We start from the raw sequence: 14,095 nt of genomic DNA on the forward strand, positions 1-14,095 counted from the left end.
TTTAAAAGGGCTGGAGAGATGGCTTAGTGGCTAAGGCGCTTGTTTGCAAAGCCAAAGGACCCAGGTTCAAGTCTCCAGGACCCACATAAGCCAGATGTACAGGGGGGCGCATGCATCTGGAGTTCCTTTGCAGTGGCTGGAGGCCCTGGTATACCCATTCTCTCTCTCTCTCTCTCTCTCTCTCTGGCTATTTCTGTATCTCCCTCTCTCAAATAAATAAATAAAAGTAAAATGCTAAAAAAAAAAGATTTAAAAGATGAGTTAGTGCCCCAAAACCCAAAACACACACAGTGAAACAAACCTATCACAAGATGAACTAAGTAAGGGAGAGGACACATCTTTTTCATAGTTGAACATCTGGGCATGAGCTATAGTATAGAATATGCAAATTGTGACTAATTTCAAGTAAAACTGTTTCTACTAAAACATTTTAATATCAGATCTTTATCCCAAGTGGCTGTGGAACACTCTCCTACCGTGTACATAAATGAAAACAAATTAAAAGCCCAGTAGCACTGAGCTACTGTGAATAAGACTCTTTCACTTCCCATTGCTTGCTAATTCATTTCCCGTTTATTTCAGATTTCGATCATAATTGGAAAATTAAAAAAACTTATGTGGATAACTGTGAATAGCCATAACATTAAGATCGAGGGGGAAATATTTGATTTCAGCACATACTATCTGGGAGGAATTCCAATTGCAATCAGAGAAAGGTAAGATGGTATGGTGAAGTGGTTTTAATTTTATTTTTTTTTGCTTGTGTGCAGTATATGTGGTGTGTGTGGTATTTGTGTGTGGTGTAGGCATGTGTGTGTGTGTGTTTGTGTGCAGATGCACACACCCTGTGGGCATACATGTGGAGTCTGGAAGACATCGGGTGTCCTCCTCTGTTGCCCCCCCATGCCTCACCGAACTCCTGTACTGGTTAGATCGGCGGAAGCTCCATTGGTCTTCTTGTCTCTGCAGCCTAGTCCACTGCACGGGCAACATGTGGTTATGCTGGGCTGTAGTAGTCAGGGTTCTCTAGAGGAACAGAGCCAAGATAATGAATTGTATTAAGAGGGAAATTCTTGGCTTCGTTTAGGGTAGTGCAGCAATAATAGTCTACAGGCCCGAGAGTCAGGGAAGCCGGGTAGCTGTCCCAATCCGGCACTGGAGGCCAGAGGCTTCCTGGGAGCTGCTGCCCTTCAGTCCACGCTGGAAGGCAGCCAGCAGTGCCTGCAGCCAGCTGGGAAGAAGGGATTCCCTTTTTCCCCAGAGCTTCCTTAGATAAAGCTACCTTCCGAGAGGAGCCACCCACTCTGGGGGAAGAGCTCACAGTGGGGGAAGGATTTCCTCCATCAGTTAATCCTTCCTGGGAGCAACCTCAGAGACCCACTCAAGAGGAACATCTGTGGATTCCTAAACAGATCAAGTTGACACCATAACACTTGCTTTTTCTTTTCTTTTCTTTTCTTTTCTTTTCTTTTCTTTTCTTTTCTTTTCTTTTCTTTTCTTTTCTTTTCTTTTTTTTTTTTTCCCCCAAGGTAGGGTCTCACTCCAGCCCAGGCTGACCTGGAATTCATTATGTATGTACTCTCAGGGTGGCCTTGAACTCATGGCAATCTTCCTACTCCTGCCTCTGCCTCTGCCTCTGCCTCCCGAGTGCTGGGAATAAAAAGGTGTGTGCTACCGTGGCCAACACACTTACTTGGTTTTTTTTTGGGGGGGGGTTCGAGGTAGGGTTTCACTCTAGTCCAGGCTGACATGGGATTCACTATGGAGTCTCAGGGTGGCCTCGAACTCACGGCAATCCTCCTACCTCTGCCTCCTGCGTACTGGGATTAAAGGCATGCACCACCACGCCCGGCTACTTACTTGGCTTTTTATGTGGGTGCCAGGGGTCAAACACGGGTTCCTCGTGCTTGCACGACAAGCACTCTCCCTCACTGAGCCACCTCCCCAGCCTGGGATACTGTGGAATAGTGGCTGTAGCCACACAAGACCACCTCTTGTAGTGTGAAGATTGCCCCCAGTCCTAGTGCCCCTTGCTTGCTTAATTCAAGCTCCAAACAGTAACTGTGGTACTGACAGTGTCGTCAGCAGAGTATGACAGATTGCAAATACCGAATAATGAGATTGGCCATCCAGAAAGGGGGACAATCTGGAGAACTGGGAGTCGCTCCCATTGCCATTCTGGGAAAAGAGAGACAACCATGACGAGGCTGGATTGGCAATGCTGCCCATAAGCCGAGGGAGACTGAGGCCTCGTCCACCAAGTGGGAGCTGCATATAGAAACACACCGAGCATTTCCAGAGTAGCCTGTCTTAAGTGTTTGCAAAGCGGAGTCTGCCTCCACGTTCTGAGCAGACTCTTGCCGTTACTTTTTTTTTTTTTAATTTATTTATTTGAGAGCGACAGACACAGAGCGAAAGACAGATAGAGGGAGAGAGAGAGAATGGGCACGCCAGGGCTTCCAGCCTCTGCAAACGAACTCCAGACGCGTGCGCCCCCTTGTGCATCTGGTTAACGTGGGACCTGGGGAACCGAGCCTCGAACCGGGGTCCTTAGGCTTCACAGGCAAGCGCTTAACCGCTAAGCCATCTCTCCAGCCCTTGCTGTTACTTTTAATTAGAATCACATGAATGTGGAAAATTCAGGAGACAGAAGCCCATACAAAGCAAGCGAAATTGCTGAGCCATTTCTGGGCCCCTCTTATTCCTCCAGTGGTGGTCCAGCTGGCCCTGAAACTGTCCTCTGTCATGAGCAGCTGGGGTGGGGTGGAGGGAGGGCACGCGGGGCTGGCTGCAGCTGGACTGGGATGTGAATGAGGGGCCTTGAGGAGGGTTGGGGTGGGCATGTCTGATGTGGGACAAAGCACCCCAGAGTTATCACTGAGGTACACTGCTCTGGCCAGGGATCCCAGGGGTGTTTTGCTTCTTCTTCTCCAGCCATATCTTCTGAGAATGGGCACCCAGACATTTGAGTGACTTGCTTAAAATCATAGCCAGAAATCGCTCATGCATCAATCCCACGCGTAGATGAGGGAGTCATTGCTAATAATGCCAGGGCATCGGAATGCAGCCAGAAAAGATTTTCCTTGTGTTATAGAGCGTGATCATAAAATGTGAAAAATGAAGATAACTTGAGAAGTGATAAGTTAGGGATCACTTTTTGATTTATTGCACCTTGAAATCTGCCTACCACAGCCAGGGGGCAGGATAAGCTGTAGTGGACAGATGGACCCGGAATATGCGTTTATATTCCAACAGAGAAAGCCCCTGGTCCACCAGCATCCAGCCCAGTGTGCTCCTGCGCCTCTGGCAAGCGTGCCCAAACCCTGCGTCTTGGAGGAAACGTGGGAGTGTAGGCCTGGGGGTGGCTAAAGAGAGAATGGAGGGGGCTGGAGAGATGGCTTAGCGGTTAAGCGCTTGCCTGTGAAGCCTAAGGACCCTGGTTTGAGGCTCGGTTCCCCAGGTCCCACGTTAGCCAGATGCACAATGGGGTGCACGCGTATGGAGATCGTTTGCAGAGGCTGGAAGCCCTGGCGTGCCCATTCTCTCTCTCTTCCTCTATCTGTCTTTTTCTCTGTGTCTGTTGCTCTCAAATAAATAAATAAAAAAAAATAAAATAAAATAAAAAGAGAGAGAATGGAGGGCTGGCGAGATGGCTCAGTGATTAAGAGCACTTCTTATGTAGCATGAGGGCCTGTGGAGGCCGGAAAGACTTCTCAAATTCAATCTCAGGACCCCGTGAACAACTGGGTATGGCTGTGCATGTCTATAACCCTAGTCTTATGAAGAGCAGCCACTGGAGAATCACAAGGGATCCTCTACCATGAGCTGGCCAGCGGTTGGGGTCCGGGGGTGGCAAGTTCAAGGATCACTAAGACTCAGGTTCAAGTATGTACAGGTGGAAGAGTGATGGAGGGGACTCTGCTGTACCCCTCTGGCCACTGCAGGTGAGTGTACCCCACCATAGGTGAGCCCATGAGTACAGACACATGCATAAGTTACACACACACACACACACACACACACACACCACATTACACATAAAAAAAAAAAACATAAGAGAGAGGGAGAGAGAGAATGGATGTTAAATATGCATAAAGAAACCAGCTCCAGGAGCTAAAATGAACTTCCTTCCTCTTCAGAGGTGAAAAACCACCTTTCTAAGATAATTAAGTCATGCCTGTGAGCATTTATTCCATCCTCTTCCTCTGAATGAGATTTAAGTTTAAGCAGCTGCCATGTGGCTCAACTGTCCATAATGAATTGGATTGGGACAGTGCAGACACTTTTCTATTTAGACAAGTGAGCCACCTCAGGGACTGAAAATGAAGTCAGCACTGGGTTGTCTTAGTACATTATTTGTATAAGAAACACTAATATTTGCATGGCCCTCGGCCATTTCTTGTGTATTGATGTTTTATGTGAATTCAGCTCCACACAGCCCAGGAAGTCAAATCAAAGGGGAATGTCCGGGGTGCCACACAGGAAGAGCTGCCGCAGAAACTGCTGACATAATCATAATAATCATCATCATCGTAATCATAATAATAATAGCAGCATAGTCGTGTAGAGGTAGTTAGTAGCCCTACTGTGCGCGCTCACTCTGCTCCAAGCACCATCATATTAACGTATTTAATCCCCTGACCACCCCACGAGGTGGATGAGCACATCCCCATTGCATGGATGAGGACATAGAGGCACAGACACATCAAGTCTGTGCTGAAGCCAACACAGAACTTGAACCCAGGCAGCCTGGCTCCAGAGCCCACAGCTCTCTTTTGCTACACTGCCACTTTTTGTTGTTGTTTATGAGAAAGAGAGCAAGAGAGATGAGAGAGAGAGAGAGAGAGAGAGAGAGAGAAAGAGAATTGGCATGCCTCCAGCCACTGCAATTGAACTCCAGACACGTGTGCACATGCATGACTTTAGTGTGCATGCATCACCTTGTGCGTCTGGCTTACGTGGGTTTTGGGGATTTGAACCTGGGTCTTTAGGCTTTGCAGGCAAGCGCCTTAACCACTAAACCATCTCTCCAACCCTACACTGCCTCTTGAGCACACCTCCAGTGTGTGGTCACAAGCATGCCCACCACCATCCTAAGCTCTTCCTGCCCATTGGCTGGTTTGATCGTCACAAAAATCCCTTGCCCACGTGGCACAGGTAAAAGGTGAAGATACCTCCAAACCCAGACGTCACTTTGCACTATGTCAGCTTGGCATGGATTAAATCAAACCCCATTTTCCATAATTGAGCCTAAAAATAACACTTTGTGTCTTCTCGGTTCCCAGAAGCTGATTTAAGTGTAAACAAACAAACAAACAAAAAGCAACACATTTTCTGGGACATTCCTGGCTTTCATAATGTTAATTATCAATTTCTTTTTATTTAAATATTTTATTTATTATTTAGTTGAGAGAGGGAAAGAGGGAGGGAGAGAGGAAGAGGCAGAGAGACAGAGAATGGACACACCATGGCAGATGAACTCCAAATGCATGCGCCACCTTGTGCATATGGCTTACACGGATCCTGGGGAATCAAACTTGGGTCCTTAGGCTTCGCAGACAAGCATCTTAACCACTAGTCATCTCCCCAGCCCCATATTTATCAATTTTTCAATGCACATTTTTGCAATATTCATTATATCTTAACTTATTCATATGCTTTCCATCCACTATACAGTGCCGTGACTCTGGGGTGGGGGGGCAGTTCTGGACATGGAATAGCTTTTGTTTCTGTACATTTCAGGTACACTGGTCATTTTCTGTCAGTATTATCATCTTTATTTATTTATTTTGTATCTTTAGAGAGAGCAAGAGACAGAGATAGAGAGAGAGAGAGAATTGGCACACCAGGGCCTCAGCCACTGCAACCAAACTCCAGATGTGTGCGCCATCTAGTAGGCACGTGTACTTGCCTCACATTTGTGTGTCTGGCTCACGTGGGATCTGTAGGGTCGAACATGGGTCCTTAGGCTTCTCAGGCAAGCGCCTTTACCACTAAGCCATCTCTCCAGACTGTCAACTTTATTTTTAAAGCTGAAACTGACACAGAGAGGAAGCGGCTTTTCCCAGAAGCATTGTGGAAATCCCAGGACAGTATTGTAGGACTCCCATGGGAACAGATAGGAATAAAGCAGACAGTGGCCAATGATGGGTGAGAAGTGCCCAGCCCGGCATGACGGATCTCTTTCCTTCCCACATCTCTCCTCAGATTTAACATTTCCACTCCTGCTTTCCGAGGCTGCATGAAAAATCTGAAGAAAACCAGCGGTGTCGTGAGGTTGAACGACACTGTGGGAGTGACCAAAAAGTGTTCTGAAGACTGGAAGGTAGGTGGAGGGCCCGGATCCTGGTGATAGACTGCATCCCAGCCGGCCCGGCTCCCACACTCACCCGCACACCGACCCTTGGCTTTGCTCTGGTGAAGCCCACAGTGCTGTGGTGAGCTGGTGAGCTATCTGACATGCAGTGCCCAGGCATTCTCTTTGTAGAAAAGGTACAAAGAAGGCATGGTAACTGACCTTTCATAAGAGAGATTTAACATGATTTACTTCACGTGGTGGTTCGGATGTGGGATGTCCTTCGTAGAATCACGCTTTCGCTTGATTTCTGGTTGGTTGCAATGTTGGGGAAGGTTGTGGAACTGGAATCGTAAGGAGATAGAGTCTTGCTGGAAGAAGTGTGTGGCGGGTGGGGAGGTGTGGGGGGCCCTTGAAGTGTTATACGACCACCCTGCTCAGTGCTCTTGTCCTTTTTGTCCCTCCCTGATGCTGTGAAAGTGCGAGGCTATCTGTCTGCTCCTGTCACTATGTTCTTAACGTGACAATCTTTTCCTTGAAAGTGCAAGTTGAAATGAACATTTTTCCTTCCATATTAAAAACCAAAACAAAAACAGGGGGCTGGAGAGATGGGTTAGCAGTAAAGCGCTTGCCTGTGAAGCCTAAGGACCCCGGTTCAAGGCTCGATTCCCCAGGACCCACGTTAGCCAGATGCACAACAGGGCGCACGCGTCTGGAGTTCGTTTGCAGTGGCTGGAGGCCCTGGAGCGTCCATTCTCTATCTCTATTTGCCTCTTTCTCTCTCTGTTACTCTCAAATAAATAAATAAAAATAACAAAAAAAAAAAAAAACGAGGGCTGAAGAGATATTTAGCATTTAAGGCACTTGCCTGCAAAGCCAAAGGATCCCAGTTCGATTCCCCACGGCCCACGTAAGTCAGATGCACAAGGGGTCACATGCATCTGGAGTTCATTTGCAGTGGCCAGAGGCCCTGGTGCACCCATTCCCTCCCTCTCTCTCTTTCTGCCTCTTTCTCTCTCAAATAAATAAAATATAAAACAATGCTTTAATGATTTTTAAGTAAAAACCACAAATACCAGCTATCCTTATGAAACCTTCTAAAAGCTTGGTAATTTAGTATATAGCCATAAACTCATATTCTTTCTGAGCTACACACGTAATTTTAGTTGGTTCCAGCGAGGTGATATTGGTCAAGAGACCATATTTCGGTGGCCAGGAAATGATTATGATGCCAGTCACTTGCACATTCGCATTTCAGCTTGTGCGATCTGCCTCGTTCTCCAGAGGAGGACAAATGAGTTTCACGAACTTGGACTTGCCATTGCCTGACCGCTTCCAGGCCTCCTTTGGGTTTCAGACCTTCCAGTCCAGTGGTGTGTTATTAAATCATCAGACACGGGTAAGAAAGAGTGCATTCATACCGAACAAGATTTCAACCTGACTCAAAGTTGGCTGTCAAAAACAGCAGAGAGATTTTGAAGGTGGAGGAACCGGGTATTTTATCTGTCATCAGAGTAAATGCTCTTGCACAATTCAGGCATAAAAGTGATTGTCAAACTGGGGTAGATCCTAAAAGAAATCAGGCTTAAAAAGTACATGATACTCCAGGCATGGTGGTGCACGCCTTTAATCCCAGCACTTGGGAGGCAGAGGAGGATCACCCTGAGTTCAAGGCCACCCCGAGACTACATAGTGAATCCCAGGTCAGCCTGAGCTAGAGTGAGACCCTACCTCGAAAAACCCAAACAAACAAACAAACAAAAAAGTACATGATAAAGGCTGTGTGAAAGACCAGATAAAAACTATAATATGGCTTGACGCAGTTGCACATGCCTTCAATCCCAACACTCAGGAGGAAGAAGTAGGAGGAGCACTGTGAGTCTGAGGCCAGCCTGAGGCTACATAGTGAATTCCAGGTTAGCCAGAGCTAGAGCAAGACACTACATTGAACACAAATAACAACAACAAAAAGAAGTAGTGTTGATTTTGAGGTTGGTTTTCCTTTAGGCTGGTCAGTGATGCTAGATAGCTGAGGCTTCTTTTGTGGGCTCTGCTCACCAGTCTTTACAGCTTCATTTCTAAATAGCCCCAAAGAAACATGTGCCATTAGACAGTGCATGCAGGTGGCCTCTCATCTAAGCAGGATATTTCGACTTCAGCTCCATATATTCCTAACCCTAGTTTCCTTTGCCAAGTGTGAGTACACTTAGACTATCACACACACACACACACACACACACACAGAGAGAGAGAGAGAGAGAGAGAGAGAGAGAGAGAGAGAGAGAGAGAGATGATCAAAAGAAGATGGAAGGATTGGATTAGCAAAAAGTTAGATCAATCCTGGGGTAGGAGAGGACTTGTTATAAATTCCTTAGGGACTTGGCTTTCAATTTCATAATGGGTTAGGTTAGCCAAGAAATACACAGTAGCATTCTTTGATCTAGAGCACAATGCATATGGCTAAAAGGAGAAAAGAAACACAAACGTTATTGATGAAAAGTTCACCGAGGAATCACATCTTAATGAAAACTGCCGAAATTATACTTGGTAGAGTATCAGTGAATAAGCTTGAAATGACAACTGTATTGTTACACATTTTTTAAAATTACTCATTGGCAGAAGGGGTCAAATCATCTTGCCAACATTTAGACCTGTACAGTTTGACATGGAAAATTGGGGTTCTCAGCAATAGTAAACCAGAAAATTAATAAATTATAGTAACCAAAAAAAATCACTGGTATAATTTTATGTGGAAAAAAATGATGCTGTGAAATTTATTCAAGAAAGAATTGACCCTGATGGAAATCACTAAACAAAAATGTTTCAAAAACTAGAAGTGATTTAACTGTTTTGTATAAAGCTGAATTAGGAATTAGATGGACTTAGTGAAAGTTGTCTAGAAAAGAAGATTTTGACAAATTCATCCATGTTAAAGTGATTTGCATAAGATTTTTATATTCATAAATAGGGAGCCAAAATATTTCAAAATTATTTTTGGATCAAAATGACTTAAGTCAAAACCCCCTGTTTGCACATGGTTTTGATCACAAATTCAATGTTCATTCATTTATGATCTTTAAGTGCAAATTAATTATTGATGGGTATATTCTGTGAATGTGATTTCAGACAAGTAGCCTGCAGGTCATACTGGAAGATGGCCACATTGAATTGAGAACCAGAGACAGCAACCAACCAATTTTCAAATCTCCACAGACGTACATGGATGGCTTACTGCATCACGTGTCTGTAATAAGCGACACCTCAGGGTGAGTGGGCTGTTTTTGCCGTCAGAGCTCTCAGAGGTATATTTTATTTAGTTTAATAGAAGTTTCCAATATGTCTTTGCCAAAAACTTGTTCCTGATTCTCCTGATAGTTTATATTTTTGCCTTCTTCCTCATTCTATATAAATTTCCTGACTTAAAAAAAAAAAAACAACCAATGATTGGATAAATTAAAAATATGATACATTCAAAATGGACTAGTAGCCGGTGTGGTGGTACATGTCTTTAATCCCAGCACTTGGGAGGCAGAGGTAGGAGGATCACCATGAGTTCAAGGCCACCCTGAGACTAATTCCAGGTCAGCCCGGGATAGAGTGAGATCCTACCTCAAAAAACAAAACACAACAACAGCAATAACAACAACAAAAAAAAATGGACTACTACACAAATGTAATGTGTAGGGAAAGAGGTCACATAAAAGAGTACACTCACTCTTGTGATTTCATGTCCACAAGTTCAAAAATGGAAGGGTTGGGGACAAACTCATCTATTGTGGCAGAATCCAGGATAATAGTTACTCAGAGAGGAAAAGAAGGTACAGATTGAAAGTGGAGCACATGATGGAGTTCCTGGGGTGCTGTTTCTTTCTCTGAAGGCTGGTTAAATTGGTTTATTCCTGAAGCACAAAATACATTAAGCAGAACATTTTGTGACATGTGTGCTTTGAATACATATGTTTTATTTAATAAAGACAATATATGTGGGCTGGAGAGATGGCTTAGCAGTTAAGTGCTTGCTTATGAAGCCTAAGGACCCTGGTTGGAGGCTTGATTCCCCAGGAGCCACATTAGCCAGATGCACAAGGTAGTGCATGCATCTGGAGTTCATTTTCAGTGGCTGGCAGCCCTGGTGTGCCCATTCTCTCTCTCTCTCTCTTTCTCTCTCTGTGCCTTTTTATCTCTCTATCTGTCACTTTCCAATAAATAAATAGAAATAAACAAAAAAAAGACAATATGTGTGAAAAATATAGGAAACTATCTTAGATGCTCTTTAATTTGGCCAGTCCTTTTTGGAAGCAGATACTGAACCTAGGTCAAAAACAATAGCTTGGACTGGAGAGGTGGCTTAGCAGTTAAGGTGCTTGCATGCAAAGCCAAAGGACCCAGGTTTGATTCACATGTAAAGCCAGACGTACAAGGTGGTGCATGCATCTGGAGTTCATTTGCAGTGGCTAGAGGCTCTGGTGTGCCCATTCTTTCTCTCTCTCTTTCTCTTCTTACCTGTCTGCCTCTTCTTTCAAATAAATAAAAATAATAAATAAATAAATAAATAAATAAATAGATTGATCCGATGGCGAGAGTATTTCTTCCCTAGTAGATCTCACTCTTGGTTTGCTTCTTTCCTGTTTCAGCCTCCGGCTTCTCATTGATGACCAGCTTCTGACGAGAAACCAAAGGCTACCAGACTTTCCAAATATCCAGCAATCTCTCCGCCTGGGTGGCGGTAACTTTGAGGGCTGTATCAGCAATGTTTTCATCCACAGGTGGGTGATCTTTTCTTTGTGGGTAATCGATAAGAAGAGCCTGCCCACATGAAGGAAGGGCACTGCAGTTATCTGGGTAGAAAAGTCAAGTTTGTCAACATGTTCCACAAGGCTGTCATTCCACACATTTTCAAAATACCCCCCCCCACCACCACTTTTGGGCAATATAGAAAAAAACAAGTAAGGAAAAAGCTCCTAGCAGCTCTGAAGTCTAACCTTGGAAAAGGACTAAATTAAAAATAATGATTAGAGGGCTGGAGGGATGGATTAGTGGTTAAGGTGTTTGCCTGCAAAGCCATAGGACCCAGGCTCAATTCCCCAGGACCCATGTTAGCTAGATGCACAAGGGGCCACATGCATCTGGAGTTTGTTTGCAATGGCTGGAGGTCCTGGTGCACCCATTCTTTCTCCTTCTTTCTCTGTTAAATAAATAAATAAGTAAAAATAAAATATTAAAAAAATAATGATTAGTGCCGGGCGTGGTGGCGCACACCTTTAATCCCAGCACGCGGGAGGCAGAGGTAGGAGGATCGCCATGAGTTCGAGGCCACCCTGAGACTACATAGTTAATTCCAGGTCAACCTGAGCTAGAGTGAGACTCTACCTTGAAAAACCAAAAAAAAATATATATATATAATAATAATAATAATAATAATAATAATAATAATAATGATTAGAGAGCTGGAGAAATGGCTTAGCAGTTAAACTGCATGCCTGTGAAGCCTAAGGATACAGGTTCGATTCTCCAGGTCCCATGTAAGCATCTGGAGTTTATTTGCAGTGGCTAGAGGCCCTGGTAAGCCCATTCTCACTCTCTCTGTCTCTTATAAATAATTAAAAATAAGGGCTGGAGAGATGGTTTAGCACTTGCCTGTGAAGCCTAAGGACCCTGGTTCGAGGCTCAATTCCCCAGGACCCACGTTAGCCAGATGCACAAAGGGGTGCATGCGTTTGGAGTTTGTTTGCAGTGGCTGGAGGCCCTGGTGTGCCCATTCTCTCTCTCTCTCTCTCTCTCTCTCTCTCTCTCTCTCTCTCTCTGTGTGTGTGTGTGTGTGTGTGTGTGTGTCTGTCACTCTCAAATAAAAATAAACAAAAAAATTTTTTAAATAAAAATCTTTTAAGAAATAACAATCAAATTAAGGCTCTTGAAAAATGGGAATTTTTAATCTCACTTTAATCAAGACTATGCAGTCAGATTTGAATGACTCTCCATGTTTTTTGTTTTGTTTTTCAAGGCAGGGTTTCACTCTAGTCCTGGCTGACCTGAAATTCACTGTGTAGTCTCAGGGTGGCCTTGAGCTCACAGGATCCCCCTACCTCTGGGATTAAAGGCGTGCGCCATCACGCCCGGCTCTCCAGGGTTATTTGAAGCCAAGAAATAGCCCAGGCCAGCGCAACACTAGGAAAACCATCACAGGATGCTGACCAGGACCTTCAGTGGAGAGAGGTGCTTGGTGCTTTCACACTCGCAAGCTTTATCATGTAATGCAAAGTGACTTAGATAAGAGCCAGAATTCCCACCCCGCCACCCCACCTACCCGGTGCAGCAGAGGGAGGTCCCAAATTCTGGCTGTGAACCTTAGGCTGGAACTCACAGGTGGCCTTGATGGCATTGTCAATCCCTTCCACAGACCATCAGCCACCAAACCTGTGTGGCCAGGATGAGGCTCGCGGCTCTCACTCCTGCGCTGAGTGGAGAAGCCCCTCTCTTGAATTCCCGGCTGTGGGGCTGCAGTGGGACGTGTTGGGGGGAAACTCAGACAGCTCTCATGAGCTAAGCAGACGTGGTCAAGACAAAACTTTCCACAAGCTCACCTCTGTGGTTCCTTGATGGTTATCGTTGTGCTAGGTCACCCAGTGGCTATCACTCCCCTCTGTGCATATTTTATTTTCGTATTTCCCTATGATGCCCATTCCCAAAATGGAACTCATATTCTGTCCCCCCGCCCACTCTTGAGTCCAGAGAAGTTTCTGGATCCACACTGCTGGTTTGAGGGTGTGACATGCAGATGTGGGGTGAAAGTTCACCTAAGACCTGTAACAGTAAGGATGCTGTATTTTAAAAAATATTTTATTTATTTATTTGACAGAGAGAGAGAGAGAGAGAGAGAGAGATAAAGGGCACACTAGGGTCTCTAGCCACTGCAAACGAACTCCAGACCTCATGCGTCCCTGTGTGTATCTGGGTACTGGGGAATCGAACCTGGGTCCTCAGGCACGGCAGGCAAGCGCCTTAACTGATCTCTCCAGGCCAGGGATGTTATATTTACCATGAGCTTTCTCTACCTAGTGTTGGGCCTTCCTCCACGGGTGGGAGTTTGGCAGCAGCTCTCATTTCTGTCCTCATTCTAGGTTATTGCGGACTCCTGAAGTCCTAGACATGGCTGGTAAATCTACCCAAAGAGATGTGTCCCTGGGCGGCTGCAGTTTAAACAAACCACCTTTTCTAATGTTGCTTAAAGGTTCGGTGAGATTTAACAAGGCCAGGACCTTCAATGTCAACCAGGTAAGTACCAACACCTTCCACGTGGGTTTTTACTTCTTCCGATCCTGCCTGGAGCCAGATAGAGGGGAAGAGGAGGTGGGTATGATCCATGGTGGTTAGTCTTTCAACAGGGGCTTTCTTTTCAGTGTTTGATTTGTATCTTGATAAGAGAAAAAAAAAAAAAGATTGGCAATTTCTCAGTCACAGAACAGCCAGAAGTGTGACTGAAGGAAATGGGTTCCTCCTTGGCAAGTGCAAAAACCAATAAACCCAACCACAGATGAGATTAAAGCGTGGTTTATTACTTGCAGCTGGTAAGGAGAGCCCTGGGCTTGTTCTCCACACAGTGCTTCTCCAGCAACAAAGAAAGCAAGGGGTTTCAATTGGGGGAAATTTACGCATCTTTATACTGGAAAGATTCCTCATCACAGGTAGGGGAGGCATGAAGCTGAGCATGCTCAGAGGGGGATTATGCCTCTCTTCATACATCACTTGTCCAAAAATGGTGGCTAGGAACACCCTGTGGGGGAAAGCACTCAATCTTATACT

General features: G+C 45.1%; 1 protein-coding gene across 1 annotated transcript in view; it reads left to right on the forward strand.

The window, feature by feature from the left end:
• Positions 1–14,095, forward strand: part of Lama3 (laminin subunit alpha 3) — a 327,578-nt gene that overhangs the window by 287,688 nt on the left and 25,795 nt on the right. The window contains exons 62-67 of the mRNA XM_045135309.1: positions 583–716; positions 6,208–6,325; positions 7,554–7,694; positions 9,422–9,561; positions 10,930–11,061; positions 13,414–13,567. Of these exons, the coding sequence (XP_044991244.1) occupies positions 583–716; positions 6,208–6,325; positions 7,554–7,694; positions 9,422–9,561; positions 10,930–11,061; positions 13,414–13,567 (819 nt within the window). The remainder of the gene's footprint in view (positions 1–582; positions 717–6,207; positions 6,326–7,553; positions 7,695–9,421; positions 9,562–10,929; positions 11,062–13,413; positions 13,568–14,095) is intronic.

This window comes from Jaculus jaculus, chromosome 15 (genome assembly GCF_020740685.1).
Source record: "Jaculus jaculus isolate mJacJac1 chromosome 15, mJacJac1.mat.Y.cur, whole genome shotgun sequence".
NCBI classification, from domain to species: Eukaryota; Metazoa; Chordata; class Mammalia; order Rodentia; family Dipodidae; genus Jaculus; species Jaculus jaculus.